Here is a 22143-nt window from a genome sequence, read left to right as displayed (position 1 = left end):
ACTGTTCTCAACCTAACTTGATTGATTACACCAACTGTTCTTAACCTTACTTGATTGATTGCACCAACTGTTCTTAACCTTACTTGATTGATTGCACCAACTGTTCTTAACCTTACTTGATTGATCACCAACTGTTCTTAACCTAACTTGATTAATTACACCAACTGTTCTTAACCTATCCTTGAACCTGGTATTTCGAAACAAGTTGGGATAACTAAGTTGATATTTTTGTAAATTTAAATTTGTTCTTGTTACTTCTGACAGATGTGTTTGGTATATCCTTAAGTTCTGATATAAGGTGAACAATAATAAACTACTCAGAATTAGTATATTGAATGTTAAGTTTATATAATGTTAACTGATCTGTCGTAACAAACTTAGAGAAGTGTAATCATCCATGTCGAGCCAAATATGGATTAATTACAGCTTGGTCCGCGTGAGGGCCATCAGTCTTACGATTTGATGTCACAATACTGTTTAGAGGACCAGACAAAACTATAATTTTTCCACCTAACAGTGTACTTATTTGGATTTTTGTTATGACATAAGATACAGCATTTTACCAATAACTAATAAGCAATAAGAACATGACATAAGATACAGCATTTTACCAATAACTAATAAGCAATAAGAACATGACATAAGATACAGCATTTTACCAATAACTAACAAGCAATAAGAACAAGTTAATCTGAAAAGATAAAATAAAGGGAAGAATATAGTCATAATAATTGACTCCATTGTTTAGTCTGGTACATAAAATTAAAGATAGTATCTTATAATTACTTCAGGCTGACATATTTATATCAGTTGTGTCACTTTCCATAATGTTCTATTGTGTTAAATGTATCATTCTGTCCAGTAACAGATCAATAAAACATTCAATGCCGTTCTATGTTCAACTTCATTTATTGTTTTCTGTTGCTACGACCATAAACGAATTTTCTAATTGGCTAGTCTGGTTGAATTAATTACCATATTTACATCACTGGGACAGTGGGAAGTGTTCGGATTTACAATCCCTAAAGTATGTGCTGGATTCCCCTTGGTAGACACACCAGAAAGTCTAGTGAAAACACATACGGTTGGTTAATTCGACTTCTGTTGCCGTACTCACTTGATAGTTTTTACACTCTAAACACTTGTTTTTTATTGTAAACACATCTGCTTATTTCAACATTATGGACTACTCAAAAAAATGGTATTAATTCTATCTAGAGGGCCGGTGGTGGCCTAGGTTTTGGCATGCTCAAACTGTGGATACGCGGGTTCATGATTCCAACTCGTAACCGTTAAAGCGCACTTCGTACTTTGGGGCCAAGAAGCTTTGCAACAATGACTGTCAAAGTCTGCTATTTAATCAGAGAATAGTATTCCGAGAACTGACGGTGGGTGCTGTTTCTTTCCCCCTCCCCAGGACAACTTTACGTAGAGAGCCCTCCGTGTAGCTCTGGTCAAACATTCTGAAACCGACTGCAAAAGTTTATTTTGTCCAGCGTGAATATTTCCCTCTCATTTTAAATGATACCAACAGTTATGGTTTATTACTGGGTTTCAAGGAAAGTTTCACTGCGAATGAAAGGGTGAACCCTTGTTTAGTAAATTTTACTTAAGTAATATCAATTACTTGCTTCACTTGTTTTTAAACATTACAACTTTTAGTCAAAATTTAATGTTCTTACGTAGTTGAAAAAAACCCACAAAAGTTTTACTTACATTAAATAATATATATAGAGAAATCACTTGAAGAATTTCTATTCCAACTATTACTTGCATACTGACTCACTTTCCTTACTGGCACAGCGATGTGTTCTGTGGATTAGCAACAACAGAAACAGGGATTTGATACATCATGTATCCCCGCAAGCTTTTCATATATGCCATCCAGTGCAAATACAACATATTTGAATACATACAAGTTCACTGATTCACATATAAAAGCATGTATACCAATTTCATTCTCAAGTGCCTGATATATGTGACTTTGCTCTCGTCTCTGTACAAATACTCATCTATCAAAGTGGAACAAATGGTACAGATAATTCTATACAACATTCCAGCAATGACTGTTAGAAAATGATTCCAGACTTGTTACAATTATCGAGGTACTTTAAGCATCTTGGAATGTCACTACTAAATGTCGTTTTAATACCATTCATACAGTATTTATTAGTTCGTTTGAATAGTCTGTTGAAACAGCTTGAATGCACATGGCTCGTGCGTTTATACACGAGAAGATCCATTTCCATGTCAGAGACTTACCTGGGCCACGTGACAACTTTCGCTGCTGACATTTTTCTAGTGCCTCTATATTGCTTTGTACTTTAATGTTATTAAGTATAAGAGATATCAGTTTTGGGATGTTTCTGATATAAACACATCTTGAAGATACGAGTGTATGGATATTATGCGTGAGTATCACAACCCCTTCCCAGCTTCTGATTTCACCATCATAACCTTATACTCTTAAATAATATGCAATGTGCTTCTCATTCACCTGTTGAACTTTCTCTCAGGATATTCAAAGTTTAAAGGGACTGAGTTACGGAGGAGGAAAAAATTAATTTAAAAATATCATATTGAAATTACATTTGTAGTAAATAACATATAAAATAAAAATATATTAAAATAATCCTAACTTACTACAAAACCTTAAACAACCAAAAGATACACATTGAAATAATGGATATATAATGAATAATCGTTATTTTAATGAAATTAAAGTAAAAATTATTACTTAGAAAAAAAACAGTTAGTTCACAGTAAAAATACCAACAACAGTATTACTTAGAAAAAAACCCAGTTAGTTCACAGTAAAAATACCAACAACAGCATTACTTAGAAAAAAACCCAGTTAGTTCACAATAGAAATACCAATAACAGTATTATTTCGAAACAAAACCAGTTAGTTCACAGTAGAAATACCAATAACAGTATTACTTACAAACAAAATCAGTTAGTTGACAGTAAAAATACCAATAACAGTATTACTTAGAAACAAAGCCACTTAGTTGACAGTAAAAATACCAATAACAGTATTGCTGGGAAAAAAACCAGTTAGTTCACAGTGGAAATACCAATAACAGTAATACTTACAAACAAAACCAGTTAATTCACAGAAGAAATACCAATAACAGTATTACTTACAAACAAAATCAGTTAGTTCACAGTAAAAATACCAATAAAAGAATTACTTAGAAACATAACCAGTTAATTCACAGAAGAAATACCAATAACAGTATTACTTACAAACAAAACCAGTTAGTTCACAGTAGAAATACCAATATCAGTATTACTTACAAACAAAACCAGTTAGTTCACAGTAGAAATGCCAATATCAGTATTACTTAGAAACAAAACCAGTTAGTTCACAGTAGGAATACTAATAACGGTATTATATAGAAACAAAACAAGTTAGTTCTCAGTAGAAATACCAATAAAAGTATAACTTAGAAACAAAACCAGTTAATTCACAGTTAGAATACTAATAAAAGTATTATTTAGAAACAAAACCAGTTAGTTCTCAGTAGGAATAGTAATAAAAGTATAACTTAGAAACAAAACCAGTTAGTTCACAGTAGAAATACTAATAATAGCATTATTTAGAAATAAAACTAGTTAGTTTACAGTAGAAAAGCTGAAATAAATTAATAATATAGAAACAAAACAAGTTAGTTCCCAGTAGAAATACTCATAACCCTGTTACTTAGAAAGAAAACAGAAAAGTATTACAAAAAACCAGTTAGTTCACAATAGAAATACTAATAACAATATTATTTAGAAAGAAACAAAACCCGTTAGTTCACAGTAGAAATACTAATAACAGTATTTACCGAAATTTATGTAAGGAAGTCTGTCATTGGAATTAAATATCTTTTCTCATTCTGATTTTATATTAACTATTTTGACATAAATAGAGTAAGAACGTCTGTATTTATCAGGAAATATGCCGAACATGACAATGACAAAGAAATCTGTTAGAGATTCAGCACTAAAGTCATATATCTGGTCACATAGCTGGCCGTTGAAGACAAAATGCTTATTCTTGAAGTCAAGGTGTGGTAATTATTCGAATTTTTAACGATTAAATATTGTATATATGTAAAAACGGCTCGTTTGGGTTGAGAACCTGACGATGACAGAAGAAGGTCGAAACGTTGTTCGCTCCTCTACGTAAAATGTTTTCTCAACCCAAACGAACTGTTTTTACATATATATTTTTCTCTACAAGTGGGTTTTCTCGACATCAATGATTAAATATTGTGTTTGTTTCCTTTGTTAGTAGTGGTGGGGGTTATTCAAGAACATTTTTATTGTTTCCCTGGTTGGAATGTTAGAGAACAAAGATTGATTATTAAAACTAGAAAATATTTATATATATACATTGATTACAGTTGATAATTTTACAGATTTAATGTGAAAAATTATATTTCATTGTAAACTGGTTGGGAGTCAGTGAAGTTAGAACAGGAAAGAATAATTTAACCAATTCATAGGTAATGGAACCTTTAGGTAACCCATACTTTATACCTGGGTGGGAGCCAAGATACAGAAACCGATACTTTAAGTAACCCATGCATGAGACCTAACTGTGAATCTGGAGGTTAAATGTCTTCAAGAGCATATTCTGAAATGTAATTGGAATTACGAGAATGGTGAACGCAGGCTTATACAGTTGCAATTGATTGTTTATAAATTTTGCACAAAGTCACACTACCACTATCTGCGCTAACCGTTCCTAATTTAGCAGTGGTTAAGGTACTCGACTCGTAATCTGAGAGTGGTGGGCTCGAATCCCCGTCACACCAAAATGTCCATCTTTTCAGCCGTGGGGGTGTTATAACGTAACGATCAATCCCAATATTTGTTGGTTAAAAAGTAGCCCAGGCGTTGGCGGTGGGCTGTGATGACTAGCTGCCTCCTCCTAGCCCTTCACTGCTAAATTAGGGACGGCTAGCGCAGATAGCCTTCGTGTAGCTTTGCGAGAAAATTCAAAAACAAATAAGCAAATTTCCGAATTCCCATTTCAACAGTGTGACCATAGTGAAATCCAAAGGCACTCCATCCAGTGATTTGGCCACAATGTCTTTGTGTGGAATAACTTGAAAATATGTACCAGTTTCATTCTCCAGTTTCTTGAGAATGGGATGGTTCAATGGGTATGTCGTTGTATCATGTTTCCAGATGGCGATTTTTTATTATTAAATTACATGTTTTTGCTTGGGGCTAGTGGATGTTTTTTGTTTTGTTTTTTGCCATCAATCTTTGTATTCGTAGTTTCTCATTTGTTACAAGATGCTGCGCTTTAGATAACATAGATGATGTTCAATTTCTTTCAAGTCTTTTTCTAGATAGTCCGAACACACCAAGTTGATTGCATTCCTTTTTTATCAGTTTCTTCCAATACAAGAGATGTGGATATCTCTTGTATTAAATACCTGATCTGAACACATATATATCTTCTGCGTGTACGAATATTTTGCATTGGAAAAGACTGTTGGGTATCATTCCCTCCTTCCCAAAGTCGTTAAGTTTTTGGTGGCATTACAGTAGTTACGTAATACCGGCATTGTTAAGATGTACTTCCAATATATATTTGTCCATGGCAATTTCAAATTTACCCTGATTGTCACACGAATTACCTTTTTTTAATATAACGTGGTCAACTATTTGTGTAAGAAATATGTTGAAAAGAGAAAATTAAATTTCAATATTTTGGACTTATTGATTTTTGATTATTTATTTACGAGATTTTCCCCAATGGTACGAAACTTAAAAATATTTATTGAACAGGCAAGAAAACAAATATTGTGAAGTTACGTTCGTTGAAAAAAAACACAAACTTGTGAGAATCACTTTTTAATTTTTAATTAGAATCAATTTTTATTTTCCTTACTAAATAAGTTCATACTTTCTGCAGTTTGAAATGTGTTAAATTTAAAATGATTTTGTTAGTATTAAAGCCATGATTTTTTCAGATTTTAGGAATATAATACTTGGCTTGATTACTCACTCTTATTTGAAAATCGTAATTCAAGTGTATTGTAGCAGAATTTTATATATAAATGGTCAATCCCAGAGAAAAATAAAATGAATAAAGATGGTATTTCATCGATATTTTTATATAGTATATAAAATATTATAAATTTTTATAGAGGGCTGGTACGTATTACTCACGTGGTTCCTTCTAAGCTTTGAAAAGGATGTTATAACTTGTTTAGGTATTGCTATGGCAATAACTACAAACATTTAAGTTACTTGTAAGTAGAGATTGCACAATTGATTTTGCTCTTTTGAGTATGTCAGCTGATTCAGATAACTGTGATATCGTAGGATGTATGCTCAAAAGTTTTAGTAAAGAAATATTGGACGTTACTTTACCGGATGGCAAACCAGTTATAATAGGAAGGGGGCCAGTTACAAAAATAAAAGAGAAACGGTGCTCCAAGAGACAAGGTATGCCATTCCCTAAATTGCTTCATAAGAGTTAAATCACTGTAGTTCATAATGAAAGTTTGGATTTGATAATATAAAATGTGATCAGTTGATTCTTGGCTTTTGTTTAGTAGGTTAGACAACTGCTTCTGATATTTTGTACCACTACTAGTATTGGTTAGTAAGTTTTGTAAGTAATATTTTATATTAATTACTGTTTATAATATTAATTATTAATTTTAAAACTGTTTAAGTATCATTTGAACACTTGAAAGATAAAGTTTTCTTCTTAAGGGACGAAGAGATATAATAAGAAACAAGTAATATGGATATCATTTTACCATCGTTACAACTTTCAATATTATACTACAAAAGTTTTATCACCCACATCTTCTGCTTATATTACTGTTTGAAGTTTTTATTCTTTCTGTTTTTAAGAAAAGAAAACATATCTACATAATAAAATTTTATTATAGGATATGTTTTTGTAAGGAATTTAAGTTTACTGTACATTGAAATTCTATAAAGGTGCGAAGGAAGTTTCTATAAAGTTGCTGTGAGTAAACGTGGAAGTTCTTGAGAGTAAATATACATGTAAATATATCCTCTTAGGTTAACTAGGACTACCTGTGCTAGCCATCCATAATTTAGCAGTGAAAGACTAGAAGGAAGGTAGCTGGTTATCACCACTCACTTCTGACTCTTGGGCTACTCTTTTACAAATCAACAGTAAATTAACCATCACATTATAATGGCCCCGCTACCGAAAGGACAAGCTAATTTGGTGGGATGAGGATTCGAACCCACAGCCCTCAGATTGTGACATAAGTGCCCTAACAAGCTGGAGCATTACTTCAGTGGCTTGAGTGACTTATCCATCACTATACCAAGATCTTTTTTTGTGTTGTTAAGTGGGTTCCTGGCTTGGGTGATCACCATGCCAGGATCCTATGTTGAAATTTGCTTTAATGTTGCTAATATTATAATGCAGTGGGAAAGACAGTCAATTAATAAGATATGCAATATCAAAACTTCCTTTAATGTTGATGGTTTTTATCTGCTACACCGCTGTTGTTCTTGGAACACTACAACTACCTATGATGATGTAATTTATTCATCATCTTATTTTAATCAAAACCATATACCCAGAATTTATCTGGTTTATTATTTCACCCAAGTTGTTTTATAACATACATTTTAACATCGTCAGTATAGCTAGAAACAACAGAGTTTAATGTCAGTGACAAACTCTACTAACTTAGTCATTATGCTCTCTCAGTGTAATGTACGTAGAAAAAGTCCGAGTAATAACCACTGAATTACTCCACTTGTAGCTAGAGTCCAGTTTTACTGGACTACGTTAAAAATAATCTTTTGATTTATTCCATTCAGTGTTGTTAACTAGTCTTCCTCTGACACTTTACTAAAAATTTTCATGAAAATGTAAGTATAACAAATCCACACCCTCTCCATCTTCTACATACGTACACGTACATACAACATCTTTAAGAAAACTCAACAAAATAATAAAGGAAGATTTTGAGTTGATATTGGTTCTCTTCTATGATATCACAAGATAATTTTTAAATTTTTTATAAGACTAGAATTATATTATAGAAGTAAGAATAACTGTTCTATAATTTCCAGTGAAATTCTTATCATCCTTTTAAAAATATAAGTGTCATTAGTAACTATGCCAATCCTCATGTACCTGCCCATTCTATATTGTTCTACCCAAATTAAAATAAAAAGGCACAACTATTTAATTTTTTACTTACTTAATAATTCTGAGTTAAACCTTGTTTGGTCTAAAACCTCACAGTTTTTAGCTCTCTGTGTTTTACTACAATATGCTTAATATCTAGGTGTAATTACTTTATTTTAAAGTTGTTGAAGGTTAGTGATTTGAATTGTTTTCTAAGTCTGGTTATTTCTTAAACAGAAGAGACCACATTTAATGTTTTTTTGGACAGTTTGGAGGTTTATAGGCAACCTGGATGTACCAACTGTGATTCACAATTTCCACTCATTGCCTAAAATGTTTGTAATTTAAATAAATCTGTGTTTCTTATAGTGCAGGTTCAAGCAAACTATTCACAAGCTACTGTGACTCTTACACACCTGGGAGCTAACCCTTGTGAGGTAGAGGATGAGTTATACCATATTAACAACAGACTTGAGCTCACAGAAGGAAAGACAGTATTTCTTCTGAAAGGTATTCTTCCATATACTGTGGTATTCATGAGGAAGTCACCAAGAAATAAGAAAGTGCAGCTTGAAAGTTCTGAAAATGTTAAAACACCAAAAGACAGAAATAAAACTGGTATTCTTATAGACTTTTTTACCACGAAAAATGAAAGAAGTCCAAATAAAAGAAAAAGTGAGTGTACTGAAGATGAATGTCCAAAAAGGCTGAATGGAAGAAAAAGAAAACTTGATTCAGGTGAGTGTTGCATTTAGTGTAAAGTTTTTACTTGTATGTGTAGGATTATTTACAGTAGGTGTTTATAACTTGTTAATAATAAATTTCAACAATACATGGTAGCACATAAGCTTGAAATAATGTATTCAACACAAGCCAAAGGTATGCACAAAAATTCATAACATTATTGGTTATCATAGTGGCATCTAGAACTTTAAATAACTCTCTTTTCATTTTTTCATTAGAGTTCACACAGGCTGGGGCAATTATTTAAGAACACAGTTGTTAAAACAAATTATTCTCCTGTACTATGCTATTGCAATACAAGACTGTAATACTCACTTTAAAATTACTGCTATAGATGTTGGTTACCATAATTGTATTTGGAATTTCAAATAATAATTTCTTTTCATCAAGAGTTTACACAGGCTGATTCAGTTTCTGTAGAACCTAGTTGACAAGATAAATTCCCCTTCTTAGTTCTGTTTATCAAGAGGTCACACAGGCTGATTCAGTTTCTGTGGAACCTAGTTAACAAGATAAATTCCTCTTCTCAACTCTGTTCATCAAGAGGTCACACAGGCTGATTCAGTTTCTGTAGAACCAAGTTAACAAGATAAATTCCTCTTCTCAACTCTGTTCATCAAGAGTTCACACAGGCTGATTCAGTTTCTGTAGAACCTAGTTGACAAGATAAATTCCTCTTCTCAACTCTGTTTATCAAGAGTTCACACAGGCTGATTCAGTTTCTGTAGAACCAAGTTAACAAGATAAATTCCTCTTCTCAACTCTGTTCATCAAGAGTTCACACAGGCTGATTCAGTTTCTGTAGAACCTAGTTGACAAGATAAATTCCTCTTTTGAACTCTGGTACTGTAATACAATCTGTAATTATTACACTTTAAAAGTTATCACTATTTGCTGTTTATGGCTAAACTTATATGCATAGAATAGATTTACTTGACCATATGTTTCACCAACTTTGTCATACTTTCAGTAATTTACATACTTACACGAACTTGGTTGCCCGTATATATATATATATATTGCTTCACTGAGGCCTATAACTTTCTCAAACTTTATCTAACAATGCTCACTTAAGGCAATAAGAAAAATTCAGGAGTTTCAAGTAGCATGACATAAGTTCATAGCAATATGAATTACAAAGTGAACTACAAAACATGATTTTTACACAGTTACGTAAACAAAGCTGCCATAAATTATCAATTCCAGAAATACTAAATTTAACACTTGTGCCTTATAACTATCAAAATCATAACTCACTTAGTATATTTAAATAAAAGAGTTGTGTATATCCAACATCTAGCTTATTAAATATATTTCCTTTGGAAGTAAGGCCCAGCACAGCTAGGTGGTTAAGGCACTTGACTCGTAATCCGATGGTCTTGGGTTCAAATCCCTGTCACACCAAACATGCTCACCTTTTCAACTGTGAGGGCATTATAAAGTGATGGTCAATCCCACTATTCTTTGGTTAAAGAGTAGCCCAAGAGGTGGCAGTGGGTGGTGATGACTTGCTGCCTTCCTTCTAGTCTTACACTGCTAAAATAGGGACAGCTATTACAGATATCCCTTGTGCAGCTTTAGCTATGCACAAAATTCTAAACAAACCAAACTACTTGGAAGTTTTTATATTGTAGTTAAATTTCCAGTCATATAAATGTAGCTAGGTATATATGTATTGGCTAGCAATGGGTGAGCATAGTAACTCCTACTATTCTCTGATAATAGTTAAGCTTCATAAAAATTTTGTTTTTTCACTTGTGTAAAGGTTCTTATACTGGATTTCATTTTCTTCTTTATTTTTTCTTGGGGGAAGGAGGTTGGATACTTTTTACATCAAAAGTTTAGAAATTTACATTTGTAATACAGTATCAGTTTGTACACTAAATGTGAAAACAGCTGTGTAAAACCATGAAAGTTTGTTTTCTCAGATCCTACACTAGTTAAATCTTGTATTTAATTTGTGACATTGTTTGTTTTTGTGTTGTTAAAGATTTTATGTTTATTAAACTTTAATAGTTAATGTTTAACTGACATCTTAAGACTGCAGAGATGTAATACAGTGTCATTACCTGAGGGTTTTCTAATAACATAACATTAAAGGACAACAAGTGACCTTCTGGTCTGCCTGGGCCATCCACTAAATTATAAAAAAAACACTAAAAAAAAAACACTCAATACCAGATCTTGTCATTCAAATATTTATCAAGATTTCCTTCAAACTCTCGTATATTATCTACCTCATCTGAAGACAACCCATTCCAAAGACGAACCACCTTATTAGAGAATACAGCCGAGTTTAAAAATTATTCCTACCATGCCAGAATTTATATTTGTATCCATAGTTTTATCATTGTCACCATTAAACATGAGAAAATATAATGAATGAACACTATTAATTCCCTTAATTAAACATCTCAGTCAGATCCCTTGGAGCTGTATTAATTCCCTTAATTCACATCTCAGTCAGATCACTTGGAGCTGTATTAATTCCCTTAATTAAATACCTCAGTCAGATCCCTTGGAGCTGTATTAATTCCCTTAATTAAACATTTCATCCAGATCCTCTGTAGCTGTATTACCCCTTTTTGTTACAGATCATGGGTCATAGGCCATGTCACCACATTTGTTGACCTGCATTTAAACTTTTATTGAACCATTATTTTATAAAGTTAAGTCAATAAGTTTGGAATAAACTTGTAGATTATAATTTAAACTTTAATATTATATATGAGTTAATTTCGTAATTTAAAAGAACACACCTAAATACTCATTAAAATGAGTAATGTGATATGTTGAATGCAGCACTGTTTAAAATTAGATGCTTGTTATGTCAAAATACTAAGTCTGTGGTTTCATACAAATTATGAATTCAACTTACCAATATTATCAAGCTAGAATATAAAATAAGAACCTCGTATCTTTTTAATTTGCCGAGATATATCTTATGTACTGAATCAAACATGATGGACCTGTTTAACACTTCCATATTTTGAAACTGCCTCTTATATACTTGTACAAGAGTATATGACATGTGAATGACCAATCGACAGATTAGAATGTCCCCTAGCAGTTTTCTCATCCATTTTAATCTGTGAAAAGGCTACTACGTTCTTTTGAACAAAAGTTTAAAGAAGGTAGGTTGTGTCTTTAGTCAGCTTGAAGTTTCATATTTTTTTAACCATAAATACATCTCAGTTACTATGCTTAATAAATTATAGTAGAATTCTATGGTATCAGTGGAGTTATTTATTTTTTTAGTTATTCAACTGTGTATATATAAAACCCAAAAAAGTTTTGATATCCTCCATGTGCAAAAGTTTAAAAGGCTTAGCAACCTGTGTCCAGTAGCAACCAAGTAAAAAGGTCATGGCAAGAAGAGATAATTGTTTCCTTCACTTCTTGATGTATTGTTCTATACTTTAAGAAAAATAAGTTTAATAATTTATTCTAAATAGTAATAATTTATATACATATATAATGTATAATAATTGAAATGTGATTGTATAACAAAACACTTGTCTACTAAAACAATCAAGATAGGGAAGACTAAAGATCGGTTGTATATTACTGAATACGTAAGATGGGTACACGTGCACCACGTTGGTGCAAGTTATGTAATGTAAACTAGGTACAACTGGAAGATCAATATAGTAAACAGTATTAAATATATAATGTTATAAGACTTAAGCTACTTAGACTAAACATTTGTATTTTCATGAAAATACAATTTATATTTATTTCCTAATTACTTTTATGATGGTTAGGAGGTTGATCAGGTGACAGAACCCACATAGTTATTGTGCAGAATACAACATAAAATATAAAGTCTTACTCAAAACAAACATTTAAAATGTATTTTGGTGGTTTTAGAGATTATGCAATTAATATCAGAGATTTTTGAGATGAATAATAGTTTTTTTAATCACAACATTAAATCTCTTAGCACTCACACTAGTTATGAGAAAGACTATTTTGACAAACAAATCTTAAATAAAAATATTTCATTAAAAGTCTACCAAATTTTGTGAAGATACACATGCTGTATCAAGAGTTATAGTGTAAATACTTAACATGTGCAAATGTGTAGGTGTATTTGTGCATATCATACTGAGTCCATATCAAAATGGTTAATTTTCTTAATCAAACACCTCAGTCAGATCCCCTCAAACTGTTTTACTTTCCTTAATTAAATACTTCAGTCATATCCCCTCTAACTATATTAATTCCCTTATTTAAACACCTCAGTCAGATCCCCTCAAATTGTTTTACTTTCCTTAATTAAATACTTCAGTCATATCCCCTCTAACTATAATAATTCCCTTAATTGAACACCTCAGTCAGATCCCCTCAAACTACATTACATTCCTTAGATAAATGCCTTAGTTCAATCACCTCTAGATATATTAATTCTCCCAATTAACTGCTTCAGACAAGTCCCCTCTAACTCTTCTTTTTCCCAAGAGAAAACAAGTTCATCTGAAGGAAGTACATCTTAGGGCAGAGAGGATATAATATCTGACCACTCCACTGGAGGAAAGTAAACTTTCCTTCAAAAACTAAATTACTGTCATGATTTTTTTATACACATCTTAAGTAATCCAAGTTATTTTTTCTATCAGAGATAATTTTAAAAATCAGGGTAAAACATTATTATAATTTTCAACAATGTGTTTTTTATTGTTTTTTTCATTAACTTAATGTAACTACAGGTAGTGTAGACAGTGAAGATAAAAATTTAACTCAACAAGACAATGATGAAGAGGACCATATTGAAGATATTAAATCTCGTCTTGAACAAATGCAGAAAGACATGAAATCTTCATCGACTACTTCAAGGAAGAAACGTTTTGTAAATATTTCCGAGTCCTCGGAAATAAATGGTCAGGAAAGTGAATCTTCTAACACTTGGAAAGAAGTGAATGATGGAGAACTATTGATCTTTACAGAGCAGCAAATAGAGCCAAGAGAAAAAGTAATATTTTAATTGAAGACACTTGTCAGTAGGACTGATTATGTTACTTCAAATTAATGTTTGTTACATATATATGTATCCCTTACCTTTTATTTAGGCTATCCATGTTATACAAATATGATTTCAGCTAGAACCTGTGCTTAAAAGATGAATATTTTATAAATTTTACAAGGTACTTAACTTTAATGATGTATAATAGTAACCCATAATTTAAAAGATTTAAGTTTCATCAATCACAAATACTATAACATAAAAAATAATAGATGTTACATTTCACCAGCTTAATCTAGTTTACATCATAACAGTTATTATTCCTGCAGTTTGATAATGTAAATATCGTTTTCACCACTACTGTGTCTGTCGCATCCCAGCAGACATGATGAGTATTCAGCAAAAGGCCTTATCAGCACTGGATATAACAGGTATAGTGTGGTTGATATATTGTTTTGAATTTTTCTTCACTCACATTCATAAATTATCAAAATATCACATGGACAATAAAGGAAAATTTAATTCATCAAGGCTTTTCCTTCCTGCCCACCCTTGAGAACAAATAAAATGTTAAACTCACCTTTTATTATTCAGGTAATTTGATCAACTCTTACAAAATTATATAAGAGATTGATGGTTGATAGGCCAAAGGCTTCTAATTTCTGTGTATTTTATTATCAAGATAATGTAACAAGACTTCACAAATTTAAAGTTTGGGAAAGACAGGTCAGGCTTCACTAATGACATTTTTATTGTTTTAACAGTGATTGAACTATAAAATAAGTTATCATAATTATGGATCAAGAAATCTAAGAAAGGAATCAAATACCTCCTGAAACATAAAGAATTGGTGCAAAGTTCTACCTTTCCCAAGAGTATGTGTATGGAAGGACAACCAAGAAGGACCATGAGGTCTCATGTTGTCATTATATTATAATAAAGTGCTGACTTCCAACACTGCTGATGGCAACTTATTCCATAAGAAAATCACCATGTTAACACAATGAAATTGTCTTAACTGGAGACCTAGCCTGCTTTCTTAAATTTGGGTCTTCTTGTCAGATTATCTTTAGAAGACAACACAAGAAAATGAGAGACCTTATTTGTTTGATACACAACTTAGTCTTGTAAACTCTTGTAAGATAATTACTTACCATTTTTTAATCTGAAGAACAAATAAACTGAGGTCTTAACCTATTCATTGGAGTTAGTTTTTTCTCTCATGAAACCATCCTAACTACTTCCACAAATATCAATATATTTTCTTAAATAAGGAAACTCAACTATACCCATTGCTTCAGGTGAGGCCTAACTAGTGACTTGTGTAAAAATGGGATTACCTCTTCTAATATATAATCAGTATGTCTATAAATACATCCTAAAATCTATAAACTTTCTTCTTCCAACACAACATTGCTTTATTGGCTTGATTGGTTCATCCACCACTACGTTAAGATTATTTTCTTCAGTCTTATTATCAAGTGGATTCCAAATGAATACATTGTCTGGTACATCTCTAATCACACATCATATTACAGACCTTTATCCAACTGATCCATGTTCTTCTTCCTCACTGAATATATGAGAGCTTAATGTACAATTGTACAAGAGTGTATTGAAGAGCTTAGCATGATTTATAAAAATCTTGTCATTGGTATTCTTTAAGGACCTAGTCCTTGTTTTGTCATCGGTATTTTTTAAGGATCTAGTCCTTGTTTTGTCATCGGTATTCTTTAAGGACCTAGTCCTTGTTTTGTCATTGGTATTCTTTAAGGAGCTAGTCCTTGTTTTGTCATTGGTATTCTTTAAGGAGCTAGTCCTTGTTTTGTCATCAGTATTCTTTAAGGACCTAGTCCTTGTTTTGTCATCAGTATTCTTTCAGGACCTAGTCCTTGTTTTGTCATTGGTATTCTTTAAGGACCTAGTCCTTGTTTTGTCATCGGTATTTTTTAAGGACCTAGTCCTTGTTTTGTCATCGGTATTTTTTAAGGACCTAGTCCTTGTTTTGTCATCAGTATTCTTTAAGGAGCTTGTCCTTGTTTTGTCATCAGTATTCTTTAAGGAACTAGTCCTTGTTTTGTCATCGGTATTCTTTAAGGAACTAGTCCTTGTTTTGTCATCGGTATTTTTTAAGGAACTAGTCCTTGTTTTGTCATCGGTATTCTTTAAGGACCTAGTCCTTGTTTTGTCATCAGTATTCTTTAAGGACCTAGTCCTTGTTTTGTCATCAGTATTCTTTAAGGACCTAGTCCTTGTTTTGTCATCAGTATTCTTTAAGGACCTAATCCTTGTTTTGTCATCGGTATTTTTTAAGGACCTAGTCCTTGTTTTGTCATCAGTATTCTTTAAGGACCTAATCCTTGTTTTGTCATTGGTATTCTTTAAGGAACTAGTCCTTGTTTTGTCATTGGTATTCTTTAAGGACCTAGTCCTTGTTTTGTCATCAGTATTCTTTAAGGACCTAGTCCTTGTTTTGTCATCAGTATTCTTTAAGGACCTAGTCCTTGTTTTGTCATCAGTATTCTTTAAGGACCTAATCCTTGTTTTGTCATCGGTATTTTTTAAGGACCTAGTCCTTGTTTTGTCATCAGTATTCTTTAAGGACCTAATCCTTGTTTTGTCATTGGTATTCTTTAAGGACCTAATCCTTGTTTTGTCATTGGTATTCTTCAAGGAGCTAGTCCTTGTTTTGTCATTGGTATTCTTTAAGGAGCTAGTCCTTGTTTTGTCATTGGTATTCTTCAAGGAGCTAGTCCTTGTTTTGTCATTGGTATTCTTTAAGGACTGTTTATAACATTTTGCTTATTCTTTTCTTCTTTCTTCCAATGTCTTTCAGTGTTGAAGAGAAACTTCTGGGACACAGGGAATGGTTGAAATTGTTTCTCCTTTTTATTCATTAAGTCAAGAATTTTTGTACCCAGGATTGTTCACTCTTAAGATACTTAAAAGAATCATTATTGCTAGTTTTAATATTACCAGCAAGCTGCTTGTAATTCTCCATTTTTTAATTCTTACTTCAAACTTTGTAATTTCTTCTTTACTAAGTGAATTTTAGTTACTTTAACAGTTGAAAGCTGGTTGCATCATCACAACTTAAATATCATATTAAAGTAAATAAAACATTTAATAGACATGCTGTTTTCTACAATATACATATTTTGTTGTTTTACACAATATTTATTATGTTGGTTTAATTAAAGATGACATATGAAATAAGACAAAATATTATATTTATAATGCTTTTTTAAATAAAAGAAGTAATATACTGTGTTTTATTTGAAGAAACTCACTTTCAGTACTACAGAAAGATAGAATTGTAACACTAAAACAGGTACACAATATACATGTATATTTATATGTATATCATACACACAACAATATATATGTACAAATATATGTAAATCATGTACATTATTTTCCTTCCTATAAGATAGCTGCTTTTGACCTAGACGGTACCTTAGTCACAACAAAGTCTGGAAGAGTGTTTCCCACAAGCCTTGATGACTGGAGGTCAGTCCTGCTGTACTTTATGTCACAGCAATTAATTTGATAAAAGTTTTGATTGATTGTGTTTGGAAATCTGTAAATGGGTATATATATTTTGTTATGTAACTTGGCTTCTTTATGTAAGATAAGAGTCTTTATATCATCCATGAAATGGCTTCCCTATGTAAGATAACAATCTTTATATTATCCATGAAGTGGCTTCCCTATGTAAGATAACAATCTTTATATCATCCATGAAATGGCTTCCCTATGTAAGATAACAATCTTTATATTATCCATGAAGTGGCTTCCCTATGTAAGATAACAATCTTTATATTATCCATGAAGTGGCTTCCCTGTGTAAGGTAACAGTGTTTATATTACCCATAAGATAACAGTACTGATTCATTTTGTTGTCCACAAAATAGATTTCTTATATAAAACAATAATTATTTTAGTATAGTTTAATTATATATCAAAAAGCACCAGTCCAATGTGCATTTCAACCATTTTTTATTATAAGGAGTTTGTTTAGATGCTAGCAATAATAAATAGTAACTTTATTAAATTTTTGGCCTGCATTGTAGTCATTATTAGATGGTTTTTCTCCAGTTAAATGTCTAAAAACATTCATTGTTGCTAAAAGCAATTCATCCAAAGTAATTTAATTGAGAATGTATGATATCAATAGATATGAGCAAGGTTAGGTTACATTCAAGTACTAAATGATCTAGCTTAAGAGAGTTTCTCCTCACTCTGCAAACTAAATTCTTTTTTATACATTTTTATCCCCTTAAAATATTTTTACTTGCTTAGGATTTTCTTCTGTCAAATTGAAGAAATCCAAAGGTACTCTCAAGACATTAGAGCAAATATTAGAGTATTCTAAGACTTTTGTTCATTGTATTTATTATCTGAAATGCAAACCTATTGATACAAGATTCAAATAAGTTGAACTAGTTGTTTAGTAGTTTTTGACAGCCTGCAGAATAATATTTTAGAGATTGAACTAGCTTCTGTAAATTCCTGGGTTACAGATGTCCAAGACATTAACAATGTTTCTGAAGTGTGTAAGTGCATATCTTGCTATGATAACTGATATTTAATATTGTATGATTTTGTTTTCACACTGTTTATCTTGAATGTAATCTAAAATTAGAAGATATCAGATACCGTTAGATATATACGAATGTTTCATTTTAGTGTTTATCTCATTATTTTCATTGAGTATTATTACATCATAATATCTCATAGTGTGTGTAGAAAGTTCTTGGGATATGTATAAATACTCATCCAGAATGCAGTTCAAGTAAGTTAGTGAGGGATATAGTCTATTATATCTAGACTGCATGTTTGTGAGTTAAGTCAGATAGAGCTTGTGTCAACAATTTTAAAATGAAAATATAACAGATTGGACTACAGCAACATAGCAGAGAAGAATAATTTGTTTTGTCAATTGTATTATGAAGTAATTAAACAAACCTGTGTTGGCTTTCTAAGAAAAGTGACATTTATTTGAAGGATACAGCTTTGGTAACCAACAGTGTAAAGTAAACAAAATTATCGTAGATTGTATTGTAATAACAGAGTAGAGAAGAATAATTCATTCTTGTCAATTGTGTTTTAAAGTAACTGTACCATGCTTTGGACTTTGACAAAAGCATATGTTTATTTAAAGCTCTGGATGTAAATGTGGCAATTAATTATGAAATGAATATTTGTCAGTACATTTGACTTGTTTTAATATATTATTTTAAAACAAGTGGATTGTATGCTCTTTCATTATTGTAGAAATGTATTCCTAACAAGTCACAGGTACCTACTTTATAGAATCCTGCCTATCCATATATGAACACCTGAGAAATACGTGTTTTCTTTAAAATTTATATTAATTATTAATTACATTTTTTTCACAAACTTCTGACATGGAGATTTTTTTAAATTTGAAAGTGAAAAACATGATAATTTGGTTAACTTGTAATGTATATTTTCTATTCAAGGAGGGGTGAATTTGATATGAGTGTGAGTTGTTAATATTAGTCAAGCGATACATAGGTACATGTGATACCCCATCTGAAAACATGAAAATATTATACCCATGATGGTTGTTATAAACCACGTTTGTAATTTTCACTTTTCTTGCATTTTCCAAGTTTAGTCTACAGAAGACAAGATACTGTTTTGAAACTATCATGCTGATAGCGTTTAGTTTGTTTTATAAGTATCTGTGGTCCTGTTAATATTTCTAAGTATTTAGCTCCAGTAAAAAAAAGGAAATTTTTTTTTCTGCACAAACATGTTTTTTACAGAAGTATAATGTTTTAAAACTTCATAGTACCAAATTATTTTGTGTTGGTTAAGGTTACAGAATTAAAATAATATATTCTTGTAAGTACATATTGTTCTTGTAAGTTTTAACAATTCTCATTACTTATTTCTTATCTTCACAACAATTCTCATTACTTATTTCTTATCTTCACGTAACTTCTTTAGGTTATATAGTTACACTTACATCTATTTTCATTTAAACAGTTACTTGAATATTGCATAACAGTTTATCATGTTGTTTGTTTGTGATACTTGATAAATATTTCAAATGTGGATGAAAACATTATTGGCTTTACCTTAGATGTAAGTATCTCAGGTAGTTAACCCATATTTTGTTTCTATCAGGATATTATTCCCAGAAATTCCTGGAAAGTTAAAGCAGTTACATAGAGATGGTTTCAAAATTGTTATAATTTCAAATCAAGTAAGTAGTTCCCTTTTAAAATTATGAATAAAAATTCAATTGAAATAACAATACCTAAGCAGACCTAGTTTTATCGAAGAACAATATTTATGCATATTAATTTAATAACTTTATTCTACAGTAATATAAATAAAAGTCATTTAAAATTTATGGAATTAAAAGCAAAATGAATTTAAAAAGTTTTGAAAGTATAATAAGAATTGAAAACAAACTCATTCACAACCTCTGTCTTGAACTTTCCAAGATTATCTTTGCACTTGTAGTTAATGTTCATTTTCACAAAGAGATATGAGAATTATTTTTCAAGAAGTGTGGTTTTCCTTAACTCAGTTGTATGAAATTGCTCCTAGTTTCATAATATTATATTTTCGTATAGTAAATCAATATAAAATGTTTTATTGTATTTTGACAATATCAACTGTCTTAGTTTAAAATATTTATTGTGTACTATTAAACATTGGCTTTTTTTAATACATTTGTGTTGTTTAAAACTTACACAAGTGTTGTGTTAATACAGATATGGTCTTCCTGTTTTGCAAACAGTTAAAGAAACAAACCCTTAAAAATACAATTTTGTTTGAGTTTTGGAAATTAAATGTAAGTAAATTGAACTACAAGAGCTTTAGAACAAACGTACTGTAACGTATGAAATCCTCATAAACTTCTAGTTTAGATTGATATTTCATAGATAAAACATATCACAAGTAAAGTACATACTGGAAATTACAGAAGATGTGATTGTTTTATTAACAACTCTGATAAGAATTAGGTACCTGTCACTGCCATTCTTAGTATGAAAAATAACAACAAGGTAATATATATGTAGGAATGAATATCTTCACTTGAAAATAATTGCCAGTTTATCATAATTCTTTTTAGGACCAGCATGAACGTTTTGACATTTTGACTAGCTGTTACTTCTATTATTCTGTGATGTTTACTTATGAGATTTCAGCCTAAATGAGACTGCCCTTCCCCATATCAGGATGTAGTATTTACCAGTGAAAATAAGGAAAACATTCAACATGTACTGTCCAGATCACAGGAACGTAGTTTGTCTATGATACGTTCAGAACTTGGGAAATGTAGTTTTTGATTACTTTTGTTAGTGTCACAGAATCACTGAAACTTTTCCTAATCATTTTCAATTTTTTTCATGAAAGAAAACATCATATTTTAGATTTGGGTCTTAATAAAACTTCTGTTTGTTCTTTCTGTGATAAACATATTCATTTGATTGACAGCTTCTTCACTGAAATTGATGGAAAGTAAAATTAGGTTCTCAACAACAGGTGGATACAGTTCTTTCATGGACTCTTCTAACTGCTTCTGTCCACTCACTGCTCTTAAAAATGTCTTTTTTTTTTCTATAGAATGTTTTGATTTTTTTAGTCAGCAAAGGTTTAGAATTCCTTAACAACTTGATTCATTTTTCAATATTTGTATAATTTAAAACTTGAGATATTGTAATGTTTTCCCACTGTTTAATTATTTGTTCATGTGTTGCTGTAATGTCTTTTATTTATGTGGATGTTTGATACTCTATGAACTGACAGCATTGACAAAAATAAGTATGTACATGGACTTGTGAAACTAAATTCTATACAAGTTACTACAGAACAACTTAGTGGTGTCTGTCACAGAATGTTTATGACAAGACAATATTAACCCAGGATAATGTAGTAACATCTGTGACACAGTATATGTGTAAGGTATTGCAGACAGCATTGATACAGGATAATGTAGTAACATCTGTGACACAATATATGTGTAATGTATTTAAGACAACATTGATACAGGATCACTTGGTAACATATGTGACACAATACGTGTGTAATCTATTGCAGACTTCATTGATACAGGATCACTTGGTAACATATGTGACACTATATATGAAGTTTATTGAAGACAACAGTAATACAGTATAATATAGTAGCATCTGTAACAATATTTGTATATGTACGTGTTTCATTTCCTAGTCTAGAGTAATAAGTGTTTATATAGAACATTAATGAAAATTATGTGTTTTCTCTAAGAGGTATTTTATCAGTCAGAGAA

General features: G+C 31.2%; 1 protein-coding gene across 2 annotated transcripts in view; it reads left to right on the top strand.

Annotated features, from left to right (window-relative positions):
* Positions 1 to 6169: 6169 nt before the first annotated feature.
* Positions 6170 to 22143, top strand: part of LOC143236877 (bifunctional polynucleotide phosphatase/kinase-like) — a 34657-nt gene continuing 18683 nt past the window's right edge. The window contains exons 1-5 of one of the 2 annotated variants that reach the window (XM_076475523.1): positions 6170 to 6456; positions 8510 to 8878; positions 13594 to 13856; positions 17278 to 17357; positions 20007 to 20085. In XM_076475523.1, coding sequence (XP_076331638.1) covers positions 6300 to 6456; positions 8510 to 8878; positions 13594 to 13856; positions 17278 to 17357; positions 20007 to 20085 — 948 coding nt within the window. In that variant the 5' untranslated portion in view covers positions 6170 to 6299. The remainder of the gene's footprint in view (positions 6457 to 8509; positions 8879 to 13593; positions 13857 to 17277; positions 17358 to 20006; positions 20086 to 22143) is intronic. The other variant, XM_076475524.1, reaches the window with a different exon arrangement.

This window comes from Tachypleus tridentatus, chromosome 13 (assembly GCF_004210375.1).
Source record: "Tachypleus tridentatus isolate NWPU-2018 chromosome 13, ASM421037v1, whole genome shotgun sequence".
NCBI classification, from domain to species: Eukaryota; Metazoa; Arthropoda; class Merostomata; order Xiphosura; family Limulidae; genus Tachypleus; species Tachypleus tridentatus.
Note: the sequence above shows the minus strand (reverse complement) of the source record. Positions and strands in the feature narration are given on the sequence as shown.